Here is a 27,743-nt window from a genome sequence, read left to right on the forward strand (position 1 = left end):
TTTTTGTTTGTTTTTTGTTTTTTAAACAAAAATGTGAGCAGGATGTATGGAAACCACAAGTCCAGCCAGGACTAATTAAGCCAGGCTCCCACTTCACCCTTCACCCTGAAGGGATGAGAGGAGGAAGCACTTAGTAGAACGCACAGAAAGAGAAGGTCTGTGGGAAAGAGGGCCACCTCCCTAGAGCTGATACCTTCGGTGGAGGCCAGCCTGAGGCAACCTGCAAGGGAACCTGGGGAATAAACACCATCATCACCTACTCTCTCCCCAACCCCAGCTCTTATCTGCCCTCCTGGGAGGTCAACCAAAAGCCAGAGGCCAGGGAAGTCTCATGATGTGGCCCTCCAACAAGCCAGCCCCTGGGCAGGCAGCAAGGAAGAGAAAGGTGGCAAGCAGATCCGGGCCCTTCTGGCTCAATCACTGCCCCAGGGGGTTCATGGTTCAGTAGTAACTACTGTTCAGAGTCTTCCCAGGAGACTGACACAACAGCTTATGAATGACAAGCACATGGAGAGCAGGGTGTGGGGACCAGGGGTTTGGAGACCACAGGGCTTAAGTATAAAATATAAAATAGAAGAATAAGGTACTTCACTTCTCCATAGTAGGGAACCCACCACTTGGGTTTACATTTGGGGTTAACACCTATAATGGAACACGTGGTGGCAATAACCCCCTGATGAAAAAGTTAACAGCCAGTCTTCATAAGAAGGGACGAATGAATAAGGAGTTGAAGGAGCAGGAAATATCTTCACTGGGTGCCGAGACAACCATCTCTATTTTTAAAATATTCACATTCAATAAAATTTTGGAGATTACACATCACAGGAACCAACAAGGAACGGATTGTTACAGCAGTTCAAGCTTTTCACTTTGTAGCCACACTCTGATTTTATCAAAATTCTTATCCATCCAACGTATGTTTTCCTCAATGGTTTCAATTGTTTGCTGGACACAACGGAGCTGAGACCCATTTTCCTTCAAAGAGCTGAAGAATTCTTTTACCTTGTGAGGAAAAATTGGGTTTTTAAAATTTTGTTTTATTAAGTTACACAAAGTTCAGGCTAGTTAAAAGAAAACTGAAGCCAAATTTCCAGCATTTTTCAAAATTCTACATAGAAAACAGGGCCAGGTGTCTGGATACGATTATGTACATAAACTTAAGCTCTATGAAATGAGCTCATGCCTCATGATGTCAAGTTTTGTGTTTTTTCTCTGCAGCTTTTTTATTTATTCACAGTTGCCAGATTCTAAAAGACTTCACTGTTTACCATTTCATAATTAAGTTTTAATCGCATGTATCTAATGTGTATTCTGTTATAGACACACAGATGCAAACTTAACTTTTTTAAACATAGCTGAAAAAGCAGAATGTGCAGAGTATCTTTTCTGCCAAGCAAAACAGTTTCAGCCACATACGTGCAGTCTTCCTCCACGGGCCTGGCCTTGTCTGTTATGATAGAAACACTGGGGAATGGGGTTCTTAGCAAGTTATGGTGGTAATACCCCAAACCTTGCCAATTTTTTTTATCCTAATCCACAATTGATGCATTGTTCCTTCAAGATAAAATCCACCCAAAGTTCCCCGTGGTTTTAAAGAGAAGAATCGCTTGACTGTCTCCTCAAAAATATCTTTGCTATTGTTTCACCAATGGGTACTTTATCCCCTTTAAGCTCACATGAGGAATAGGTTGGCTTTGCAACAGCATTGACCATTGTGCTACTCTGTCTCGCCTTCAAGTGTTCTTAAACTTTTCCCATACACTTCACATTAATCCATCAATTTTTTGATTTCGTAGACAGGAAGAAAGTCTAAGCCAAGATACGTTATTTATTCAGCATGGATTCCAGACAGTTAATTCCTTAAAAATCCATGTCATAACATCGTAAGTTTGGGAAAAGGAGGGGGGTAAGAATAGGCTTTTTGAAAGATCAAATTCCAATTTTAAATGATTCGGGGTTGTTTTAAAACTAAATCTCGGTAGAACTTTTCTGTGAGCTGAGGGCATGCCCTCCTGCTATAGCAACCTAGAAAACACTTAACCCGCTTCACTGTCCTGCCTTAAACTGTAGCTCAATCTACTGTTTTGTCTCTCAGAACTCAAGATTAATTAATAGGCAGTTTAAGAAGCAACTCTGGGCAATATCCTGTGATAAACCATAATGGAAAACAATATGAAAAAGAATATGTGTATGGCTGAGTCACTTTGCCTATAGAGCAGAAATTAACACAACATTGTAAATCAACTGTACTTCAAAAAAAAAATCACTCTGGGCACTCTTCAATCAAACCACATCAATATTTTTACTAATTGGTCCAATTAATTAATTAATCCTGAAGAAGCCTACCATGATAGTACTGAAAAACAAGCCTGCAAGAGCTCTAACAAAGCCAGCTGTTAGCCCCTGCCTGCCCTTCTACTTCTCCTGACCCAAATTTATCACTCCTGTCTTCATCTGCCTTGGGAAATTCAGCATCTCAACTGACTACGTATTTGATTCAAACCTGCCTCCTTGAGAATATTTTCTGGGCATATGGGTAGAAAACCAGATTTATGCTACTAGTTGGTGAGTAAATGATTAACTTCTCTGGGACTAGGATTCCTCATTTGTGACACTGCAGAGCGTTGGTGAGGATGTCGTCCTGTAATGTGGGTGAAGTGCACAACCTAAAGCCCAGCAGGGACCAGGGACTCCCCCTCCTCCATTTCTTCATGAGTATCTACTCTGGTACTTATTCATTTCTCCGGCTTGATTACTGTGCGAGACACTGAGGATGAGGCAATGAATCAGGCAAGCATCCTACCCTCATGAAGCTTACAGTCTGCCTGGGGAGACAAGCAGTGAACTATGCTGACTCTATACTGCTGTGGAGAAAATAAACCGGGGCTATGACAGCAACTGGAGAGGGGGTGGCCTGCTTTCGACAGAGTGGTCTGGGAAGGTGACATCTGAGCTGGGGCCTCTAAAGAACAAAATGAACCCCTCCAGTCTGGAGTTGGGGAAAGAGCAAGCCAGGCAGAAGAAGAAGAAAGCGCAGAGGCCTCGCACAGGAGAAACACCTGGTGGCCCAGGAGCAGGCTGAGGGGCTGCAGTGGGTGAGACAGGGAGCACAGGAGCATGTGAGAAAGGGCTGGAGAGGTGGGCAGGAGCCAGGTAATGACCCTCTCATCCACATGGGAAGGAGAGGTTTGCGACTTCAAGAGTGACAGGCAGGGTTTCGAGAAAGGGTCAGTCGTGGGTTGGTTTTCCGTTTTAAAGGTGGAAGATGGTGTGGCATTGGCAAAGTGGCAGGAGGGAGGCCAGTTAGGAGGCTGTCACCATAGACCACACAAGAGGTGAGAAAGGCTCGGCCGGAGTAAGAGCAGAGAAGTGCACAGATGGGGTGTAGATGCCGGAAGCAGAGCCAACAGGACTTGGGATGAACTCCGTGTGAGGGGAAGGAAGGGCTCAGGATGACTCCTGCATTGTAAATGTCAGTAGGACACTCTGCATTCGGACAACATCTCGGGCTCTTTCATTTACATGTCCTGCCACAGGGTTTCTGCACCTGACGTTTCCTCTGCACACAGCACTCTCCGCCTAGATATCGGCATTTCCTTCAACATCTCCTCAAAGGTCCGCGAGTCATCCCACAGGACATAGCACCATTCCGTTACCCAGTCACTCGCTCTCCTTCCCTTGCCTTATTCATCTTCAGAGCATGTAACTACCTGACATGAGTTGATCCGTCTGTAACTGTCTGGTTCCCCCAGTAAAATTTAAGCTCTATGAGGGCAGGGGCTTTGTCTATCCTGTTCATCATTGTAGCCCTGGAACCTAAAACCACACCTGTTGTAGAGTAAGAATGTAATATGTCTTGAATGAATTCATGAGAAAATTAATGAAAGAACAAGATAATGAATGAAATGTTTTGGTGCTACAGACCTGGTCTATCTGGTCCCAGCCCATAGATGGCTCTGCTGTCATCACACAGAATATCTCTGCTGTAGACCTCACCAGAATTCAAGCTTGAATTATTATGTGCAAGTTAATTTTACAAGCCTGGGTGAGGCTACTGAAAAACTGGAGAAAAGGGTTGTGACATTTCTTTTCCATTTTCAAAGCACTCTCCATCGAGTTAGATCATGGTGTAACCAGACTACACAATGGAACCTCTCCTAAAAAAGTTAATATTAGGCTCTCAGCTTTTATCTAATTGCACCATTTTTAAAACCATGTAAAATCTGTTCTCCAGCTTTACTATAGAGAATATTATTATAGAAAAGCCACCGCAACAAAATGACCCATACGGCAAACTCCTCAAAAGTTTAAGACTGAGAGAAAAGTCTGCTTTTGTGGAAAACGTGTATGTTCCATGGTTCTCTCTTACCTGACAATAACGCACACCGTTTTCTCATCTTTCTTTGGCTGCTAGGAAGCTATGATAAACTTAGCGTACAATTGCAATAAATTATCCTCAGCATAAATCCCTCATACAATTTCCTTTCCAAACATTATGCAGCTTTTTGTTCTTTATTTTAGCATTATTTTATATATGGACCTTAAAAGTTGCCTAGAATTCTTTCTGAAAGTAGATGGTTCACCAGTAAGTAATAGGAAATCATGAGCTCGAATAGTGGAGAGCCTAGCTTCCAGACCTGCCTCTTTCAAAATACCTAGAGGATCACTTCAGTCACTTAAACCTCCAATAATCACTTGTAACATCCTAAACAGGGATTAAATGTCTAAAGTAATTTTTAAGCCCTAAAATTTTTAATGGCAGAGCTAAGACTTCTAAATGTGTTTGGGAAGAGGCACAGTTTTCAATGGTTTATTTGTAACTGATTTTTGCTCATGTCAAAAACACCACACTAAACAAAACACCCATCCAAAAAGAACATTTACCAAGTGACAAAATCCACTTGTAACTCATCAGGCCCTTAAAGTATTTTGCCTACCTCATATTTATTAGATAATTTATTAGATAATTGTCACTGAAGTTCAAAAAGAAAGCTTTTTATTTATTTATTTTTTACCTCTTCAAGCCGTGCTCTTGTCGAGAACTGATTTGTTGTTCCCGTTACCATGTGGGCTATGGAACTTGAGCCAAGTTCAAACCTAGAAATAGAAATTGTCAAAATGTATTGTGAGGTATTTGTTCATTCGACATGTATTTTTAAGTGCCTCATATATGTGATAGCAATTAACTGAAAACTGGTTAGGCGTGAAAAAGATAAGACGTGATCCTTTGCTCCAATGGGCTAAGATCTAGTTGTAAAAAATCAACACACCAGCCGCTGAATAAAAGATTAAGTACCCAAAAGAAAATGACAGAAGTAGTAGGTGCTACAAGAGTTTGGGCAGATACAACAAGTGGAAGTACTAAACAGAAGACTTGCCTGAACTGTGCAGGCGACTTCTGGTAGGTCACGGGGTGCGGGAAGAGATTATGCCAGATGGAATGAAACACTTGACCATCCAGATCCATTAGTTAGCACTGAATTAGAGTTTCATATTTTCTAAGGATATTTGAAGTACCTCTACTTCCTTTCTTCAGTCAAAAGAATCCCTTCAGATAATCACTGTTATTTTACAAACGTAGCTAAAACAGCCAGGTTTAGGAATTTTTGCCAGTCACAACACAATTTTGGGCACTACTTACTTTTGTACAAGTTTATTCCAGTTTTCCCTCAGAAACTGCCAGGCCAGTGGATATCCCACTGGGTTTCTGCCGATAGTTCTAAGAATATCTGGAAACTCTTGAGTTTTTATTGTATCTCCCTTAAAACTTTGATCTAGTAGCCTAGAATGATTAAGACAAGAAGTGTTAGCAACAAAGAGGCCCTGAAAAAGTTCCAAACAACTTTAATAAAATAATTTGGGAAAGAAAAAAGCCGATCTGCTAATAATGAAGACACAAAAGATAAATAGGTTACCAGAGCCCTGAGAAACTCCCTGTAGCTACATAACAATAAAAACTAACATTTGTACAGCGTTTACAACACCGATTCTCATATATTCTCTCATTTGCTCACAAATGTAGCTAAGATAGGTATATCCGGTGTAAATTTCTAAATGTGTTATTTTAAAGATACGCAAATACATACGCCTTTAAATAATTTTCCTGACACCCGCTGCTCTCTAATTATTTACCGTACACATTAGATGTGTGCCCTCTTGCATAAATGTTCCCAGCAGGAAACGCCGTTCCTGGCCAAGAGGACAAAAATAGATGCCAGAAGGATCTGATCTAATTTAATTCCTCTTGGCTACCTGAACATGAATGAATTACTTACCACTGAAGCTTTTCTTTATTGTGGGTAATACAGAGAGCAAATTCAATTTGGTGTTTCTCAGTACTGGACAATGACGATTGATATTTACTATAAAGAAAATCCCATCCTTCTGGGTTCTGGGCCCCTACGGCAAACACTGCCAAGGTCACATCGCTGGGCAGCCTGTGGAAAAGAACACACCCAGGGAGAGGCTGAGATGACGGAAGTGCGTTTGCATGCACGAGAGAGACAGATTATGAAACGATAAACTGGACCCACAATCAGAGAAGCATGCCTGGAAATATAAACAAAAATAACTTCTTTCCTTCAGTAACACTTTAGGAAAGAAGCAAGAGAAAGTAACTGAAAGTAGGTTTTAAGTAGCCTTCTCAAAAATACATTGTGAAATGCCACTTCTATAAATACCTACATTTCTAACATACTTTAAGGATGTTGAGTGACTCAATAGGTGGTCACTTTTCAAGTCAAAAGAAGGAAATTCAAACTAGACTTAAAATGCAGTCCATGAACAAAAGTCAGGAATCCAATAGGACCACCTGTTTGTAAGCACTTTTATGAATAGAAGCATGTATATTGTTGGCTTAGTATTTCCTGGATAGGACTTAAGCCCCAAGTCTAAAAGGACTGAATCCCTGCCGCCCGCCTCTCCATTAACCAAACCCCCGGGCTCCTGTCAGGAACTTAAAACAGAAAGTTGAGCAATGCATAGATAAGTCTAAAAAAAAAAAAAAATATTTTCCCAAAAAGGACAGCAGGGGAGACTTGTCTATACTTGTTTTTTCTCCCAACATTTAGCAATGATGGTGGAAAAACAAAAGATACCCCTTATCTGAACAAACCGGTTGTTGGATAAAAACAGACCTCAAATTCCCATTGGCTTCCTGCCACTGTCTGAAATAGCCTTCTGCCTTCTGCACACAGGGCTGGTACTTGCGCACACAGGCCAGGAGAAGCAGCTGACTCCGCAGCATTCGCTCTGAGATGGAGCCCTCATCCGTCCAAGTCTGCTTATCAATCAGGTCCCTCAGCAGCCCGATGAGAAAGGCCTGTGGGAAAGCCACACATGTCACCAGTCCCGTCCCAAGTCATCTCATGGTTTATATAATCCAATACACCCTCAGGTGATGGGGATTATTTTTTAAAGCTTAGTCCAATTCATATTTCCACAACCATGCAGTTGTTTATATTTAATTATAAAAGGGGTCAAAAGCAAGAAATGAATGATTTCAGTATTTGTGTAACAATCTTTTATAAATATATCCTTATCTACTTAAAATCAAGGTGAACTGCCACTTTCAAAGCAAACTAACAGAGACAGTTGATATGACTAAATTTTGAGAGCAAATTATACAAGACGTCATTACGTTTTGCCAAAAGGAGCGATTTTGTGCCTCTTGCTTAAGTACCTGAGTCCCAGAAAATCTTAATAGCAACTACCACAGTACAGAAGTGAAGTGACATAAACAATTAGCCTAATGAGGGAATGGCAAATCTGTGAAACTTAAGAACAGAATCTAACAGTGCCATGCCTATTTTTAGTGCCAAAATAAAACCAAAGTCTTCATTGGTCAACCCAAATACTGAGGTCATTGTGATTTTCTTTAAAATATATCAAGATATATATAAGATACATATATTATATTATATATATAATATACACCATGATAAGAACTCTTTTCCACACCTACACCAAAGCAAACCAGTTATCTAAAAACTATTCAACTTATTTCAGGCTTTTACCTTGAACTGAGTTTCCACTTCATTCATATCTCTTTTCTCCATTAACTTATACATAGGTATCAGTTCATTCAAACCTTGGAACACTGGCATGATTTCAGTTTCACGTTTCAAGTACAAGGTTAAATCCAAGGCTTTTTCAATGGATAGCTTTCCAATGCTGGTCAAGAGACACCAGGGTTAGCAGTTTAAGAGAAGATCCAGGAAATCAACTATTTGTTTCAAAAGTTATTTGAACAACCTTCCAGCAAAACATTCAATTGGATATAAATGCTCCCTTATAAATAATGACCTTTATACTAACATCTTTCCTGTCACATACATCACAACATGTGGCATGTTTACACTGTGAAGGAACTTTCTCAAATAATAGAGCTAGGGTTAACTAGCTCTATGAGTTGTGGTTAAGATGCGATGGGAACAGGTCAGCATCTATCCGTCCGTGAAACGTCGGACTGTGCTGAACTTGCCGAGTAAAATGGAAAACTTGATCAAAGATCCTTCAGGAAGCCTCACCTGAGACTGCCACTCAGTCACAAGTATGAGTCCCTGGAGTCAACACATCCTCGTCTCCATTTCACAAAGAAACTGAATATAGATATCAATTCTTCATTACAGAGGGTTGGTGTTAAACATCTTAGTGGTAGGGTGCACGCTCATGTAAATAAACACAAAATCCCCTATGATGTCATCAGTAATGCGCTATGGAAGAGAATATTTAGGCAGAAATATTCTGCCTAATTAGGCAGAATATTTAGGGCAGAAACGGCTAGATAAGCAACCCCTATCTTTATTCCCCACTGCTTTCTGTCACCTCAAGAGGCCCAGGAAAAGAAGTCCACAACATTTAGAGCAGAGACACGTGGGGCTGAGAATTACAGTATTCTCTCCCACTTGGGTGATTCCCCTTAGACTTCAATTCTACCTAAATATTGAAGAAGGGTGAGTTTTAGGCTTGGGGAACACTTCCTGAAAAGCCAATGTTATGGGGCAAAAAAAAAAGAGTGAACACTAGCCTCACCCACTCAAAGGTCATCTGGTTGGGCCACATTTTATGAGCCATAAAGATGCTATGCAGGGCTTCCTTGGTGGCGCAGTGGTTGAGAGTCTGCCTGCTGATGCAGGGGACGCGGGTTCGTACCCCGGTCCGGGAGGATCCCACATGCCGCGGAGCGGCTGGGCCCATGAGCCATGGCCGCTGAGCCTGCGCGTCCGGAGCCCTGTGCTCCGCAACGGGAGAGGCCACAACAGTGAGAGGCCCGCGTACCGCAAAAAAAACAAAAAAACAAAAAAACAAAAAAACAAAAAAAAAAAAAATGCTATGCAGTTCAGCTATCCAGTTTGGGTGGGGTGGGAGTGGGGCGTGCGGATATCTCTCCTTTAGTCTGAGAGATGTAATGCCGACAACTTGGGCCTGGGCCACTTGGTCTTCTAAGAAGGCTTCAGGATTGTCAGACCCAGCAGGGAGAAACCTGATCTGTTACAGCAGGGCCAGAAAAAGCCGCAGGACTAGGCTTTAGGGACCAGGCAAGGGGCTTCTCCAGGATGTCGGTCTCCTGGTTTTCTACACTTTTGTCTCAGTCTGATCCGACTCATTAATGATAAAGATTAAAATACAGATTCCTTACTTTTGCCTTACTCAGCGGACGCAGATAAGAGGTTAATCCTAAGACTAAAAGCAACCTTGAACTGTTAGAAGAACTTAGGAGAAAACACCCTTCAACTTCTTATTAGCAATCACTTTCATCTTTAGAAATCAAGGATGTGAATGATAACAGCAGCTTTCAGAAACAAACCGAGACTGTGAAGAGCTTGTATTACCTGACAAGCTGAAAAGCATTGTTAATGAGACTGGCCCGATCACTACTGCTGATGGCCGTGTGTGTTCCTTTTAAAAGGCCAGTCAGAGAATCCCATCCATCATCCTCATAATGCACTATGTAATAGCCATTCATTCCAACATTAAACTTGATCCATTCTACCTCTTCTGGGAGGATGAGCACATCTAGAGCAAATAAAATAAATCACAGCTCCATTTTCTCTCTTGCCTGGAGAAAGCTTTTCTGATCAGAGACTGGACAAGGAAATTAAAGGCGAGTTTAATACTGAACAATTTTAATACTGAAATGAGTTTCATATTGAACACATTCCTTTCAGAAACCAGAAAACAGCATCCCAATAGACAAAAGCCAATACTAGTTTTAGACACTAATTTTGTGAGATTTATAGACCTATGAGAAGAATGCCATGTTTCAGGCCATATGTATGATATAACCCAGCAATATTAAAGTAAGGGGAAATTTTCCCAAGTATCTCTTCTCCTCAGCATTACGTAACTCAACTGTTTTAATCCCTATCTGGCAAGATACTGTCCTTCCTTTTTGGCAACCAGACAGTATTTTCAAACCTATATTCTTCACTAGAAATTGAGTCACAGATCTGCTTAAGATAAAGGCTGACCTGATCCTTTTTGTTTTAACCAAGATAAATAGCAAAGAAAACTTATTATCTAAGTCCTACACATTTCCACAGTTCCTTCTTGAAGAAAGCTAGTTAGTTCTACAACAAATTACCTGTTCTTGTCTTCAGCAAAAATCGCTGGACTGAGTCTGAGTTGCTGGTAATGAATGTCAATGGGACATGCCACAGGTACCTACAAGAAAGGAGGATGGATTTGTTCGTTTGCTGATTCACTGCAACAAGCAGTTCTTAAATCTCCTACCATGCTCCGGGCACTGGCTCATTTAAAGAAGGATGGTACCCAAAACTGCTACTGTAAAGAGCTCAAAACATCCCCAGCCCATTTTCCAGCTTTGTAGGAGTGGCCAGCTGGGGCACTATTCATCCTTCTTGGACTCCTTGAATAGAGCTAGAAATTTGGGCTCAAGTGAGCCCTGACAGCCTTCGCAGTGATTGCCTCAAGGGATCTCGGGGTGCCTAACTTTAAAAATGTGACCACTAGTAATGGCAGAAATTGACAGCATGTGCCTTCTAAATCATATACGCAGAACACAGCATCGCTTCTGTGGAACTCCTGCCAAGGATGCATAAGCTGAATCTGATCGTGAAGAAACAGCAGAAGACCCAAATTAAAGGACATTCTCTAAAATAGCTAGCCTGTACTCTTCAAAAATATCAAGGTCAAGAAAGACAGACTGAGGAACTGTTTCAGAAAAAAAGAACTAAAGAGATGTGAACAGTAATACAATGTGATCCTATATACAATCCTGAACCAGGTTTCTTTCTTTTGCTATAAAGATATTATCAGGACCACTGAGGAAAGTTGAATAAGGTTGATACATTTGATAATAGTATTTATCAAGTTCACTTCATAATCTTGATAAAGGTACTGTGGTTATATAAATGAATTCTCTTGCTTTTTAGGAAATACAACACTGAAGTATTTCAGGGTAAAGAGGAAATCATGTCTCCAACTTACTCTCAAACATTTAAAAAATATATATATAGAAAGAAATAAAGATCATATTTTTTGGAACGGTTTGATATTTTAGGTTATATGGAGAGAGAGAAAACAAATGTGGTAAAGAGTTAACACATATCTGCGCAAAGAATATATGGAATTCTTTGCTCTCTCCTTATATTTTCTCCACAGGTCTGAAATTATTTCAAAATAAAAAATTTTTTAAATAGTGTCCATCCAGGGTCAGTCCAGTTGCAGTGTCTCATTTCCAGTGATGTCCTCTGTAGTATTAAGCTGACAAACAGGTTCTGGGATCTAACTCAAGACTTCCCAAGAAGAGAATGGAGTCTCCTGTATTTCCCAGAAATCACCTAAATGTTTATGTCCTTAGCTCCAACCCAAATGCCAGGCACTATTGTAACTAAGTGGCAAATGCTCCTACTGGAGTTGATTTCAAGCCAGTAACTGGAAATTACCATAATATCTAACTACAAACCATGAGAATGTTAAAATAATTATACATCATCTTCATCCCTTTGAATAGATGGTGGTGTATAAGTCAAATTCCTAGGATATATAGATTTGATTAAAATATTTTAGCAACCAAGTTAAGGGCACTACTTCCAAAATAAGGGTTCACCCTACAAGACAGATGTTACCTAGGCAACAAAATGAGTTTCTCTCTGTGAACGTTACCCAGTTTCTGGGGCGTCGTCCGGGCCTTTCACATAGTGCTCTTGCTTCATGTGTACATTCCTCCCTCTCACGGTGATGGTTATCAGGGGAAAGCCCTTCTGAAGCGTCCAGGTGTTCATCATGGTTTTCACATCAAGGCCTTCCTGTCGCCAGTGCTGGTTTATAAGAAAAAGGCAGATGCGTGACCCACTTGGACCCAACTCTAGGAAAAGAGAGAACCCAAGCTTGTGCTCACAGCACTGCAACCAGTGAAGCTCTTCTGCGTCCCTTCCCCTGCTCCCTTCCCCCGCTGTCTCCAGCCACTGCATGCCCACTAAAGCACTGACTGTTTACTTTTCATTCTCTTCCTGTACACATAGATGTCTTGAGAACAGGTACCACACCTGGTTCTCCTGGGCAGACCTTAGCTTGGCACCAGGCACAAAGCAGGAATGTGAATGAATGCAGGGGGAGAAGGGACAGAAAGTGGCCACGCATTCAACACCTACATAACGATGCTGGCTCTCAGACCAGCAAGGTGGGGAAAACATGTTCCATCAAGAGCCTGTACTTCCCAAGCGATAACACCGACATGGCTCACACTTAACAGATGGCCGTGAACTCAAACAAGGATCTATTCTTTGATACTAAAAGTTTTCAAAAAATATTTAAGAGCTAATAAAAGGATAAAACGTACCACAGGACACATCTAGTAACTACTGAATAAAGCTGTCTCTAAAAGCAAAAAAGCCAAGAAAATAAAAATCTGGTGGATAAAATCCTGTTGAATCTCCAGACTCACCCTCAGCTACCTATGAAAATACTCCACAAGGCCAGATAAACAGAGACTCAGACTGTTTTGTGATTCAGGTGTTATGAATTCTTTATAGTTTAGCAGTTAAAGACATGAGTTAGGTCTACATTCAAATCCCCACTCTACAATTTACTAATCATATGCCTTTGGATTTCATATTCCCATCTGTAAAAATAGGGATAACAGTACTCGTTCATACGCTTATTGTGAAGAGTAAAGCAGATAATACACGTAAGTGCTTCAAACGTGCCTGACACATAGTAAGCGCTCAAGAATGCTCACTGCCATCATATGTTTTTTCACAAATGAAGAGCTATGGAAACGATCGACATGGCCTGACAGATACAGTCCTGATCTACCACAGAAACATGTCATAAATCCACTGCTTTACAGAGAGTGAAGCTGAAGAAATTAGTATCAGTGAGATGCGGTACCAAAGAAGGCTGGACAACTCCCTTGCGCGGACAGATTTAAGAAAAATTGTGGAGGGCTGTCAGTCTGGTATAGTTTAAACGCAGCCTTATCTATAGAGAGACTGATATCATCAAGGACCTCGGAAAGTTCAGCACAGAGCTATCTATCCTTCAAACAAAACGGAGTAAAAGAATGTGCTTCGGGGGAACACGTACAGATGTAAAAACTTACTGAAGATGAAGTTGAATGTTCACCTCTAGAACAAAATCCATCCATTTGTTGTGTGCCATCTGTAGGGCAAATCTAAAAACCAAAAATACACACATCACTCAGTTCTGTCAAAAACACTCATGATTCTTCTCAGAGGGATTAATGTGGTACAGAGCAAAAACAAAACAAGATAATAGGCCTGTCAGTCCCAAACGCAGAGATACACAAAAACATACTCACACTTGCCATACTATTCCAAAGGTCCTCATTTTTTGTGTTTTTATAGCTATACTTCTGCAGATACTTTACAATACCACTTTTAAATGCATCGGCACCAAGATAATCCCTCAGCATGTTCAGAACACAAGCTCCCTGAAAAGACAACGTAAATAACTGTTAGCTGTAGTTTGCCTCCATCTAATCTACCCTCACACTATTTTGGAGTCATTCTTTAAAATGCAGATACAGTAACCTTTTTAGTGTCTAGCAATTCATGGAACAATTAGAGAAAGTGGGTTAAACCTGGACCTGTTGAGGCAGGGGATCAACATGACTGTTTATGTTTTTAGTCCACTGGAACCGTTTTCTATCACTAACCAAGCCTCCCCAACATCTGCGACCTTCCATTATTCACAGGTGAGTGGACAACGTACAGACTAAAACTGAACTTGAACCACCACGTGCTCTCCTACTGCCGCTCTGGGGTGGGAGTGGGGAGGGGTAGAAGCAAAGGTGAGTAACCGGTGAGGAATCTTGGAGCCCAGGCAGGCTTGAGCAAAGAGAACTGGCAGGGCAAGAGTAACAATGAGAAAGGGAGCGAGAGAATTCCTAAATACTCTGCATTCCCCTGATAAGAGCTCTTCTCCCCTCCACTCCCATTCTTGTAGATCATGGGTCACAAACTCAAATGCCTCCAGTGGTCAGACAGGTGACAAACGAGGGAAGTAGTCCAAGGATTAAAAAATGTTCTTTTACGTTCTTCGTTTCCCCCTGAACTTTGCATACAACTAACCACCAAGGACTCTTCCTTCCTTCCTCCATCCCTCTCTCTCAACAACCACCCTGTTTCAAGTCTTCTTTTCCTAAGAAATCATGATTCCCTTTTCTGAGAAAGCCCTTTCTACATCCTGTACTTCCTGAAAAGCCCCATTTCATCTTTCTTTCTTAATTAATTTTTATTGGAGTATGGTTGCTTTACAATGTTGTGTTAGCCTCCACTACACAGCCCAATTCATCTTTAAGACATAACTCAAAATCTTCTTTTCCGGGAAAATTTCTTAGGTCCCCCCTAGGCAGAGATAGTCTCTCTCTGGTTCTAGGGGATCATAGAGTCACTAGATAGGCAAAGCCCAGGTCCCTGAATGTCTACATGGTGTGCATATTCCTGCCAACAGGACTGGTGTTTTTTTTGAGGTATAACTGACATATAACATTAGTTTCAGGTGTACAACCTGAATCAATACTTGTATATAGTGCAAAATGATCACCACAATACACCTTGTTAACATCCATCATTACACAGTTACAAATTTTTTTCTTGTGAGGAGGACTTTTAAGATCTACTTTTAGCAACTTCTGAATACACAATACAATGTTATTAACTGTAGTTGCCATGCTGTACATTATATCCCTATAATGTATTTTATAACCTGGAAGTTTGTACCTTTTGACCTCCTTCATCCATTTCACCTACCGCCACCCCTCGCTCCTGGCAACCACCAATCTATGAGCTCATTTTTTGTGTGTTTGTTTTTACACATATAAGTGAGATCATACAGGATTTGTCTTTCTGACTTATTTCACTTAGCATAATGCCCTCAAGATCCATTCATGTTGTCACAAGTGCCAAGATTTCCTTTTTTATGGCTGAATATTGCACTGTGGAATGGTCACTTATGGAAACAATTATCTTGGCTATTGTAAATAACACTGCCTGGAACGTGGGAGTGCACATACTCTTTAAGCTAGTGTTTTTTGTCTTCTTTGAATAAATACCCAAAAGTAGAATTGCTGGATATGATAGCTTTATTTTTTAATATTTTGTTCTCCACAGTGGCTGGACCAATTTACATTCCCACCACAGTGCACGAGGGTTCCCTTTGCTCCACATCCTTGCCCAACACTTGCTATTTGTCTTTATGAGATGAGCCATTCTGACCAGCGTGAGGTGATGTCTCATTGTGTTTTTTGTTTTGTTTTGTTTTGTTTTGTTTGCAGTACACGGGCCTCCCACCGTTGTGGCCACTCCCACTGTGGAGCACAGGCTCCGGATGCACAGGCTCAGCGGCCAGGGCTCACGGGCCCAGCCGCTCCGCAGCATGTGGGATCCTCCCGGACCGGGTCACGAACCCGTGTCCCCTGCATCGGCAGGCAGACTCTCAACCACTGCGCCACCAGGGAAGCCCTCTCATTGTGTTTTGATTTGCATTTCCCCAATGATTAGTGATGTTGAGCACCTTATCATGTACCTATTGGCCATCTGTTTGTCTTTGGAAAAGTTTCTATTCAGTTCCTCTGCTCCTTTTAAAATCAGATTGTTTTCTTTAGTCATTGAGTTGTATGAGTTCTTTATATATTTTGGATATTACCCCTTGTCAGACATATGGTTTGCAAGTATTTTCTCCCATTCAGTAGGCTGCCTTTTCATTTTGTTGTTTTTTTGTGCAGACAGCTTTTAATTTGATGTAGTCCCACTTGGTTTTTGCTTTTGTTGCTTATGCTCTTATACTTTTGGTGTCATATACCATAAAAACCACTGCTAAGACCCATGTCAAGAAGCTTTTTCTCTCAGTTTTTATGAGTATTATGGTTTACAGTCTTAACATTTAAGTCTTTAATCCATTTCAAGTTAGTTTTCGTGAATGGTGTAAGATAGTAGTACAGTTTCATTCTTTTACATGTGGTGTTGGGAGAACTAAATGTTCATTTTTTTAAGAGACTCTCCATTCCCCATTGTATATTCTCAGGTCCTTTGTCATAAATTAACCATATATGCATGGGTTGATTTCTGGGCTCTATTCTGTTCCATTGATCTATGTGTGTGTGTATATGTCTGTTTTATGTCTGCTTTTATCTCCTCTGCACTATTGATGGAAACATGCAAACAAGATATACTTTTCCATTTGCTACACATAAAACAGCCAAGCATAATGATAAATGACACATTCTCTGCCAAGCATAATGATAAATGACACATTCTCTGCCTTGGTGAGGATAACAGAAACGGTTGGGAATGGAAGGGAAAGTGGAAAAGCACAACTCTGGTCTCATAAAGGAGCCATGACTTAGCTCCAGTCTATGCTTCTAAGGGAAATATAGGCCTGGTATGACCAGAATCCTTTTTCCCTCCAATCGAAGCCAGAAATCTGGATTTTTATTTAAAATCTCCCAATTATTATATGTTGGCAACAATTTCCAATTCTTTTATTAAACACATTGTGCAGGACAACTGTTTCTGAAGGCACCAAAAGCTATACAAGGGCAGGGGCTTTTGCCTGGTACAAAGTTGATGCTCGATCAAGACCTATATATTGAAGGATAAATAAAAAGCTTCTGTAGGCCACGAATATTCAATTTAAGACAGTAAACAAACTGACCACAATATAATCTTTAGGATTTTAAGCTAAACTTCAAGTTAGGCCTCAAAGAGTTCACTCTGGGCAGCAAGGGTAAGAAGAGAAGGAATTCAATCTGGGCTAGTCCTTATGAAGGGAAAGTCACCCCAAAACACTATCTATAACCTCTCCACCCCACATTTTTAAGTGTAGGGTCCAAACTGTACCCTTATAATCCATTTTTACCTTTTCATAAGAAACTTCATCAAATATCTCCCGAATCTGAGCAGGATTCTCCACAGGTGTGGACACAGGGTGTGAGGAGTTTAAGGCATCTACCTCCATAGCATTAAAACACTTATCAAAGAAATAATCTTCCTATTGAGACAGAAAAAAAGACAGCATCACCAATGATTTACATTTACTTGAAAAAAATACGAAATGAGGATGGTCTGACCTGGGATAATAGGTTTACACTCTAAATTTCTAATCTAACCTTTTCCATATTTATAGAATTTACAAAATTAAATAGAATTACTATCTTCTAAAGAACAGCCAAGAAACAGTGATCTTAGGTCAACACTGAAATTTTTGTTTAAATACTTATCACCTTAGAATAAAGAAAATTTCCTATTAAAAAGAAAAACATTATGCCTATAGCCCAACAGTGCCAAAATCAGAAACTAAAATGTATAGTAATTTAAGTATCTCCAATCATCATCTATACTATTTTAAAGCAAAGAAATTTAGCTTTAAAACCATGTAGTGAAAGAAAAAGTAATAAAAAACAAATCCCAACTATAACCTGATTAGGGCATATTACCCAATAGAATAATATCCATACGTAATCATTTTTATTATTAAAGACTATGTGGAAACAGGAAAATATTTATGATCCACTGTAGTGTAATAATTATATGTACATTATAATTATAACTACATATAAGTTATGTGTATTGGAAGATGGAAATGGGATACGAATATGTACAAATGAAAATTATTATATGATAAAGGATTGTTTTTACATAAAGTTTCTTTTTAATTTTACTGCATTTGATTTTCGCAAGTTAAACACATGATTTTTAAAGTCAACACATAGAGGCTCCAAAGCATTAAGTTTGTGACCCATGAGTCTAGGTTCTTATACAATCAAATGTACAATTACCTTAAACATAACTCATTTCATTTGGCAAGCAGGACCCTATTGAAATAGCAGCAATCTGTACCTAATACTTCTTCAGTGAGTAACCCGAAGGTTGGGGAAGTGATATGGAACAGACAGATTGTCGTTATTTCTATTTCTTTGATATTAAGGAAGGACAAAATTTAATACTAACTTCATAACAATCATAGATTTGGAAATAAGCAATTGAGTTTGGAAACAAACCTTTGCAATGTGTCTTTAAAGTTCACTAGCATTTTGGAAACCTGATTCATATTTAAACTCCCAGGGAAGTTATCAATCTTTCTATGAATTCCATAATCTAACATCAGTAAGTATTTTCCAGCAACATTAAACAACACAACAGATTGATCTAAAATGTAAAAAAAAAGTAAGTAAATACAACTTACAACTTTCAGTTCTGGATGAGTCACACTGACAGACACGAACTCCATAAACTTGGCAAATCCCTCATTTAGCCAAAGATCATTCCACCATTCCATAGTGACGAGGTTCCCAAACCACTGAAAGGAAAACATTACTCAGGTTATTCACAGATTCCTATGGAAACTAGATTATCTACGTGGCCATAAACGTCAGACATTCAGAAGGAAATATATTTTATATGTGTACGGTCAGTATATGAATGTTAACATATTTATAAAGCTAATATTTTTTTCAAAGTAAAAAGAAAAACTTCACAATGTGTATTATAAAACATGGTACCTAATGCTTTAAAGAAACCATTTCTTCTTCTGGGAAAAAAGACATAGTAAAAATGAATTGGTAGAATTCATACAACAGTATGAATAGCTTATGTCCCAGAAAAGCAATATAGATATAGTTAACATTTTTTTGAAAGTGTGATTGAGCTTATATACCTGGTGGGCGAGTTCATGGGACACAGTCATCGTGATGCCAAGCTTACTTGATGCAGAAGATTTTTCAGCATCAAACAGTAGAGAAGATTCCCTGTATGTTGTCAGTCCCCAGTTTTCCATAGCACCAGACTGAAAGTCAGGAATAGCAGCAAGATCTTGGGAAGGAAACAAAAACATCTTACCAATCTCAAGCTACATGTTGCCCAAACACACTAACTTTCAGAGTGGATGGGTGTAGGGATCAAAGAAAAACTACGTGGCTCACGCAGAATCATGGATTATTCTAGACTGAAGAACCTTTCACAATAAAGAAATAGGACTCAGTGACTCATACAGAGTTACTTTGCTGCTGCAAGACAAAGTCAGGCTTGGGTTTCAGACCTCCTGACTCCATTTCTAATTCTCTGACAAGGTGCTTGGGGACTAGACAATTTTAACAATTGTCTCAATAATCCACTCGACCTTGGATGCCCAAGACTCCCATACACCTAAAAACTCAAACACACAGTAGTTTTAAGGGCTCATGTAAGAAAGAAAATGCAGATTTTCTCATGCTCTATCAATGAATTCATTCGAAAAATTGAGTACTCTATGTTCCTACCAAATGCGTGCCAATCATGAAAAAAATACAGCCTCTGTCCTTTGCTATCTGCCCAATAATATAGTTGTGCTTGTCCTTAAAGTCAGAAGGCAAGGACTTCCCTGGTGGCGCAGTGGTTAAGAATCCACCTGCCAATGCAGGGGACACGGGTTCAAGCCCTGGTCTGGGAAGATCCCACGTGCCGTGGAGCAACTAAGCCCATGCACCACAACTACTGAGCCTGCACTCTAGAGCCCGCAAGCCACAGCTACTGAAGCCCGTGAGCCACAACTACTGAAGCCCGCACACCTAGAGCCCATGCTCCGCAACAAGAAGCCACCGCAATGAGAAGCCTGTGCACCATAACGAGGAGTAGCCCCCGCTCACTGCAACTAGAGAAAGCCTGCACATAGCAACGAAGACCCAACACAGCCAAAAATAAATAAATAAATTTATTTTTTAAAAATTAATTTAAAGTCAGAAGGCAAAATTATCTCCATGACATGTGCCTCAGGAACCTGCCAGGTTTTAATGACTTGAGGGCCTGCCGAGCTGAGGGGGGAGATGCCAATTAGGAGGATATAATCTACTGCTGGCGTCAGTAAATGCCACACTTTGTAACACCTGTGCCAAATCTATACCTTGTTTGGATAAGGGATATGGAATGCTGAAATAATCCTCATAAAATTCTAGAAGAGTCACAGCGGCATCCAGTGCATAACCTGCCTGATTTATCTTGTCTGGAACAGCATACACGGAAACCTGAAGAGAAAGGTACACAAAAGTTATCCAAATGCCACAGTGGCTTCTCTAGAAGACTGACATTAACAGCTTCATATTGTGGGATATGGTTGCCAATATTAAGAAAGACAGTTGGAAGTTCTATTTCTTATATTAACGCTGACTGTTCCTGATCAACACCCCCCCTTCTGAAAACTACAACAAACGCTGGATAACAAATACAAACATGTCTTTTTAAATGTTTACATGAGATAGTGAAAAAGTAAAGCCGACTTAGTTGCCGAAAATGAAGGGACAGTAGAACCCTGAGAAGTCAGCAGAGCACTGCAGCCAGTTTTTGCCCTGAGGACACTGGCCTAGTACAGATGGACTTGAGTTTGGGTTTTCATGGCATTAAAGAACTCAGGGGATAGGAGACAAAGTCCCAAGCCTGCCCAAGGTGGGAAACCTGATAGGAAATGTACCCCTATTTAAATAAATGAGGTAACTTCAAATAAAGTATCCCGTCCCTCCTCTCCAAAAATCTTATTTGCATTCAGAGCCACAGCGCACAGTTGAGCAGGTTGTTCACTACACAATGGTACCCACCCGAGTAGCAAGTGCTCTTTGAAACAAGATCTTTTTCTCTAGTACTCCAGTACTGCCTGGCCCAAATGCTCTCCCCAGAGCCATTTAATACTCCAAGCAGACCGCTCTATCTCACTTCCTTCCCATGGTTAGAAACTCCCGCTCAGGTAGTCCATGACATTCACTTCCAAACTGCATGAAGTTATACACAGGAGAACCTTAGAAACCATTGCAGGATCTAGTCCAACTTACACATTTTAAAGAAGTATAAGCTAACTTCCAAGGGGAGCAGGGCAAAAGGGAGCAGAAAGTCAGTTAGTGGTAGAGCCAGGACCATGACCCAGGCCAGCCCAGGCCTCGCCGCATGTTTTTGCTATTAGAACCCCACTGTAAATATGAGTATCTGAGACAACGGGATGACCAACCAACTGGTTTGCCCAAGACTGAGGGGATTCCTAGGATGCAGGACTTCCAGTTTTAAAACCAAGACAGTCCCAGGCAGGCCAGGACAAGCTGGTCACCCTATGTGACAATCACAGGTTCACCTTGATGCCACTTTTGGTCATCTTGCTGACAGACTTAAAATCTGAAACAATGAAGGCCACCAGGTAGGTGCTCATCTTCACGGTCACATCAAAATGGTCTTCTACGAGTCCTTCAGCAACAGTCACAGATTTAACCTAAAATCAGAATAACTGAAATCATCAAATACAATTACCCAAGACATTGAAAACATTTGATAAAGAGAAATTTCCTAACTCTCAGACATACTGAAAGTATATGACATGACATTTGTATAATTATTTTAAAATATCTCTTTCCGGGGCTTCCCTGGTGGCGCAGTGGTTGAGAGTCCACCTGCCGATGCAGGGGACGCGGGTTCGTGCCCCGGTCCGGGAAGATCCCACATGCCGCGGAGCGGCTGGGCCCGTGAGCCATGGCCACTGGGCCTGCGCATCCGGAGCCTGTGCTCCGCAATGGGAGAGGCCACAGCAGTGAGAGGCCCGCGTACCGCAAAAAAATATATATATATATCTCTTTCCGATATCTGATTATAATTTAGACATTAAGGCCAAACCATTCTACTCCATTTCTTTCTTTATCGAGATATAATTCACACACCATGAAGTTCACCATTTTAAAGTATACAATTCAGTGGTTTTTATTATATTCACAGTTATACAACCATTACCACTTAATTTCTTTTAAATAATCCAGATGATCACAAACTCACTCATATTTGGCACATGAGGATTGATAACATGGGTGAGACAAAGTAAAACTGAGATTGCTGGCTTTGCCAAGATGTAGCTCACTTAAATACAAGGTATGAGAATGATCTGGGAATGCAGTGTCTAATAGGGGTCACCGAGGACAACCTAAAAAGAGCTTCTACTTTGCTAAACAGTTGAAAGTAACCCATGCCTGGGCCTGACCCTGCAAAGCCTCCTCCAAACTCTGATTTGCTTCACTGGAATCAGTTTTTCAATGCAATCAGGGAGCAGCCTTGCAGAGTAGGGTTGGGGTGATAAAGGTACAGTCTAAGATGTCGGCTTCCAGAGAAGAAAGTCTAATGCCTCAGCCAACAGAAAGCACTGGGCAGGACCCTGGAGAGAAGACCATCCAGAACTAATCTGAGAAATTCCATGCTAACACATGCATTTTTCCTGTAATCTTATTTCTACCTCCATTTCTCTGCCCCCTTATCCTTCTTCTTCTTCTTTTTTTAAAAAATTTATTTATTTATTTATTTGTGGCTGCATTGGGTCTTTGTTGCTGTGCACGGACTTTCTCTAGTTGCGCCGAGCAGGGGCTACTCTTCCTTGCAGTGTGCGGGCTTCTCATTGCGGTGGCTTCTCTTGTTGCACAGCACAGGCTCTAGGTGTGCAGGCTTCAGTAGCTGTGGCATGCGGGCTTCAGCAGTTGTGGCTCATGGGCTCTAGAGCACAGACTCAGTAGTTGTGGTGCACAGGCTTAGTTGCTCCACAGCATGTGGGATCTTCCCAGACCAGGGCTTGAACCTGTGTCCCCTGCACTAGCAGGCGGATTCTTAACCACTGCACCAACATGGAAGCCCCACCTCATCCTTCTTTTTAGTACCCACCAGCCACAAGCTATGGTGCCTGCTGGTCACCCTTTGATCATTCAAACCCTAACTCTAATAGTCAACCTAGGTTTACTCTTGAAGGACCCGAAATGACCTTTCTTTATAAAATGCCTTCAACCTACCCCTAACAATAATTTCTATTCTTGACATTGTTTTAATTATTAGCACAATGTCAAGAATAGAAATTTAGATGTGATTAACCCCTGCCCCAAACACTTCAGTGTTCCAAAGGTGTATCCGCTTTTCTAGCCTCCAAAAAGATCCTTTGAGACCCCACTGTCCTTCCCCTCAACCCCAAGTCTGCGTCTTGAGTTCAGGCCACCCTGTTAAATTTCTGCCAAGGGAAGAGCTTTCTTGTTCAAGAGCAAGATTACATTAGATTTCCTGATCCTCAACAAGTGGGTCCCGGACGTCCATGGATTTAGACTCCAGCGTCATTGGGGAGCCTTGGGGCTCTTGCCTTCCCCCTGCAAGCCTACAAAATCTCCACCAATCTTGTTTAGCGGGTCAGTCTGTCCCTCATTTCCAAACCACCCCTGTTCCTTTTTTCTCCTTAAGCTGTAATTCTCTAATTAGAGAACTCACTCCCATCCCAGGGAGCAATACCATAATATTTGGGGAGGGAACTATAATTTGAAAAAGGATTTTCTCTATCTCAAATTTATATTAGGAAAATGGCATAACTGTTTCTTATCTTTCTATACACAAATGCGGTGGGGAGAGAGACAAAAGTTATTGGCTGGTAAGGATTCACAAAAGTCTACTTTTTATACAGCCTTCTAGGAGGGAATGGCAGACTCCTTTTTAAGGGATCCTTAAGGGATTCAGCGAGCAATATAGAGTTCTAAAGGTTGAGAAATACTGTATTAGAGGTTGGCTTGTGGCTCTGTGAGTCCCTTCATGTGAAGCTAATGCCTCCCGAGTCAGCACAGGGATGAGGCGTGATACCCTTCTGGACTCTGGGCAAAGCCTATTCCACCCTGAGTCTCATCCACAGTGAGCTTCTCTGAACAAAGGGTGTGTGTGCTTCTGGAGTTGGTATGCATCAGGTGTAGAATGACAGCTCAGCTTATGTTTCCCCAGTGCTACCAGAATCATAGGATAACGGCACTTACTAAGTAATTTTATTCATTTGGCGAGGTCATCTTCTCCTCACTACTTTTAAAAATCAGAGGGGTTTTGGACTAGCAGATGCAAACTATTATATATAGAAGAGATAAACAGCAAGGTCCTAGTGTATAGCACAGGAAACTATATTCAATATCCTGTAATAAACCATAATGGAAAAGAAAAAAACATAAAAATAAATAAAGAAATAAGAATCAGAGGGAAAACTGTCCACATCTGCTTTGAAACTGGGAACTGAGCTAGCTATCATTACTTACCTTTACTACCATAATAATCTTAAAATATTACTGTTTTTTCTTTTTCCATCTGACCAACTTTGTGCCATAGTTACAAATTGCATAGCTAATATTATTAGTAATATAGTATACAGAAATTATAAAAAATAACTATATCATAGAAACATGGCCTTATTCAACAAAGCATTCCCTTTAAAATCCTTTTAAAAGAGCATATAAGAAAATAAAAGTGAAAGTGCTTTGTGAAGGGCACTCTCAGTTAACCTGACCTGAATTGTCTATAAAGTTTCCCTCCCATCAACACCGCACCTGCAATGTCACTCTTACCTAAATTTTGCATGTTTTTAGGGACAATTCTTTTCTTTGACTATAAATAAATTGTTACTTGAACCAAAAGCATAGGTTGGAAATGAAATAGAAAAGTTAGCTATCTGTAGGCAATAAAACAAACAGAACAGGCAACCTGAATGTTAACTGTCAGTGAGGTAATACAAATCACAGTGAATCAATGGACTTTTCTTGTGAGTAGACAACACACAGGAGTTTAGACTCACCAGTGGCATGTTGGAGATGGCGAGGTGTCTAGGTTCCCTTCTGATCTTGATTGAAAAACTCGCTTTGAAAGCAGGTTCATCAAAGCAGGGAAAGGCCATTCTGGCCGCGGTCGGTTCAAACTGTGTTGATGCAAGTATCCTAAAATTACGACAAGGGAAATAAAAATATACCATGAAGCACCAGGAACTGTCAGTTAGGTGTGTGATCATTTTTTAATTCCTAAAGTTATCATAATCTTCATGAATCTCACTATTAAAAAATTTTTTATATGACAAAAGCTATCATAAACTAAAAGACAAGCAAAAGAAAACAGGGAAAATTGATTGAAAGGTATTTGACAAAAGGTTAATAACCTGAACAGATAATGAGCTCTTAAAAATATGTAAGAATTATACCCAGCAACCAAGTAGAATAGCAGGCAGAGGCCATAAATCAGCAACTCACAAAAGAAGAACCTACAAATATTCGATAAACACATCCGAAGCTGCACAGTTTCCTTAATGATCGATGTAATAAATTAAAGGGAAAAGTCCATTGGCGTTTTGGCTTTAAAAGGATTGCCAATATACAGTATTAGTGAGGAATATGGCAAGGGATATCAAAAGTTTATTGACCCTTTGACTTAGCAATTTTACCTCTAGGCATTTATTCTGAAGAAATGATGTACGAAGATGCTTGTCAAATTATTGCTGATGCCAAAAAGTTGGAAACAACCTAATTTCCATCCATCGGGGATTAGTTAAATAAACCAACACACAAACATACATTTTAATAAAGTCGTTAAAATGACGTATAGGGATAGTCATCCATGTAAAATACATCTCCTCATCATATTAAAACTCCCTCGTGAAACAGAAAATATAACATGGCTCCATTTACATAAAATAATGTGTATGCATATCCAGAAAAAAGTCTAAAGGATATTCCCCTGAAATAGAAGCAGTAGTTATCTCTAGAGGCTATAATGAGGGTACATTTTACTTTTAAAAAATTCTTTTTGGTAGTATCTGACTTTTTTTACCTCAAAAAAATAATATGAAATCCGAAAGTTAGTATAATCTACTAACAAATGAAATTTGATTTTAAAATTTAGTATAAAATCTCCCAAGATATCTTATTAAAAACAGAACTAGGGCTTCCCTGGTGGTGCAGTGGTTGGGAGTCCGCCTGCCGATGCAGGGGACGCGGGTTTGTGCCCCGGTCCGGGAGGATCCCACGTGCCGCGGAGAGGCTGGGCCCGTGGGCCATGGCCGCTGGACCTGCGTGTCCGGAGCCTTGCTCCGCAACGGGAGAGGCCACAGCAGTGAGAGGCCCGCGTACCACAAAAAAAACAAAACAAAAAACAAAAAAAAAAAAACACAACTAAAGCAAGGCAGGAGAGGATCACTAAAAAAGTTTTAACTGAGACAAAAATATTAATATTTCCTCTAATTGGCTGTATGGGTTGAACTGTGTCCCCTAAAAAGATACATTGAAGTCTAATTACCTAATATCTGTGTAACTTTATATAGAAATAGGGTCTTTACAGATGTAATCAAGTTCAGATGAGGCCATCAGGTTGGGCCCTAATCCAACAGAATTGGTGCCCTTATAAGAAGAGGGAAATTTGGAGAATGGCCATGTGACAGGCAGGCAGAGACTGGACTGATGTAGTTGCAAAGCCAAGGAATGTCAAAGACTGATGGCACCACAAGCTAGCAAGAGGCAAAGAGGGGCTCAGAGACTTAGAGCATAGGCCTCCTGACACCTTGATTTTGGACTTCCAGCCTCCAGAACTGTGAGAGAAAAAATTTCTATTGTTTTATGCCACCCAGTTTATGTACTTTGTTAAAGCAACCCTTGGAAACTAGTACATAGGCCAAGAGAATTTAAAATATTTTTTATATGCCAGAAATCTAATTAAATAAACAAATAGGTATTCCCTCTGATAGAGCTGGAGGAAAGAAAACTGGTTAAAACAGAATGAAAAAGGAGATCCCCCAAAACAGGGAAAAAACTATGAGCCATTTTTAAATCTACAAAGAGATGCAAAACAAAACCAAAGAAAGAATTCAACAATCAAGGGAATTTTAAAAGACAATCCACCTGAAGTAATAAATTTCGTGTGGGTAGCATTTGAACTTTTAAAAAAAAAGAGCGAGAGAGAGACAAAAAAATACCTCACTTCCCCTTCCTTGGTTCTGTAGGTGCTTTTATAAAATCCATAGAAACTCTCAGAAAGATTGCCAGCATAGTCAATGACAATGGTGTACAGGAGCCCGACCACCAGGGGCTCAGGAGCCAGGAGTGCGATTTGCTCCTGAGGCGGGTATTCCAGGACTCTCAGCGGCTCTTCAGACTGCTTCTCACCAGCTCCCTTCCTCAGGGCGGCCTTAGATATTTGCAGGTGGTGACTATGCAGGATGATGGTACTGGTGGGCTTGCTGGCTGTGATTTCTATTTCCGTGGTTCCCCCGAAAGTCAGAGTGGTGAGGTTGGCATGAATCATGAGATCGTAATGAAGTGGGATGATGTGCTCAGGAAGTCGCATTTTATTCCAAGGAAATGGTGTCCTGTTACTAGCCTTTGGAGATGTTGTTTCACTGCTCTGACACCAGGATGGAGTTGCCACAGTTAAGAGCATCAACAGTGATGAAGGCAGAAGGGACATGGTCACAAGGGGCCGTTTGACGGACAGAGGTATCAT

At 40.6% G+C, this 27,743-nt stretch overlaps 1 protein-coding gene across 1 annotated transcript; it reads right to left on the reverse strand.

Moving 5' to 3' along the window:
* Positions 1 to 846: 846 nt before the first annotated feature.
* ERAP1 (endoplasmic reticulum aminopeptidase 1) lies at positions 847 to 27,743 on the reverse strand. The gene is made up of 18 exons (XM_065875048.1): positions 27,217 to 27,743; positions 25,057 to 25,195; positions 21,577 to 21,711; positions 20,365 to 20,485; positions 19,144 to 19,298; positions 18,673 to 18,786; positions 17,347 to 17,478; positions 13,787 to 13,918; positions 13,568 to 13,639; positions 12,130 to 12,284; positions 10,586 to 10,665; positions 9,834 to 10,017; positions 8,016 to 8,172; positions 7,137 to 7,321; positions 6,276 to 6,437; positions 5,642 to 5,782; positions 5,016 to 5,097; positions 847 to 1,002 (listed from the first exon to the last, which is right to left on the reverse strand). The coding sequence occupies exons 1-18, from the start codon at positions 27,741 to 27,743 to the stop codon at positions 847 to 849; spliced, it is 2,829 nt and encodes a 942-aa protein (XP_065731120.1).

This window comes from Phocoena phocoena, chromosome 3 (assembly GCF_963924675.1).
Source record: "Phocoena phocoena chromosome 3, mPhoPho1.1, whole genome shotgun sequence".
In the NCBI taxonomy this organism is placed as follows: domain Eukaryota; kingdom Metazoa; phylum Chordata; class Mammalia; order Artiodactyla; family Phocoenidae; genus Phocoena; species Phocoena phocoena.

Bases quoted from the DNA above. Each gene is read 5' to 3' on its own strand.
- ERAP1 (XM_065875048.1), bottom strand. From the start codon at position 27,743: ATGATACCTCTGTCCGTCAAACGGCCCCTTGTGACCATGTCCCTTCTG. The intron at 19,299-20,364 runs GTATAGATTTGG...TTCCTTCCCAAG, and splicing joins ATATCCCTTATCCAAACAAG to ATCTTGCTGCTATTCCTGAC. The intron at 18,787-19,143 runs GTATATAAGCTC...TTTTCCTTTCAG, and splicing joins CCCATGAACTCGCCCACCAG to TGGTTTGGGAACCTCGTCAC.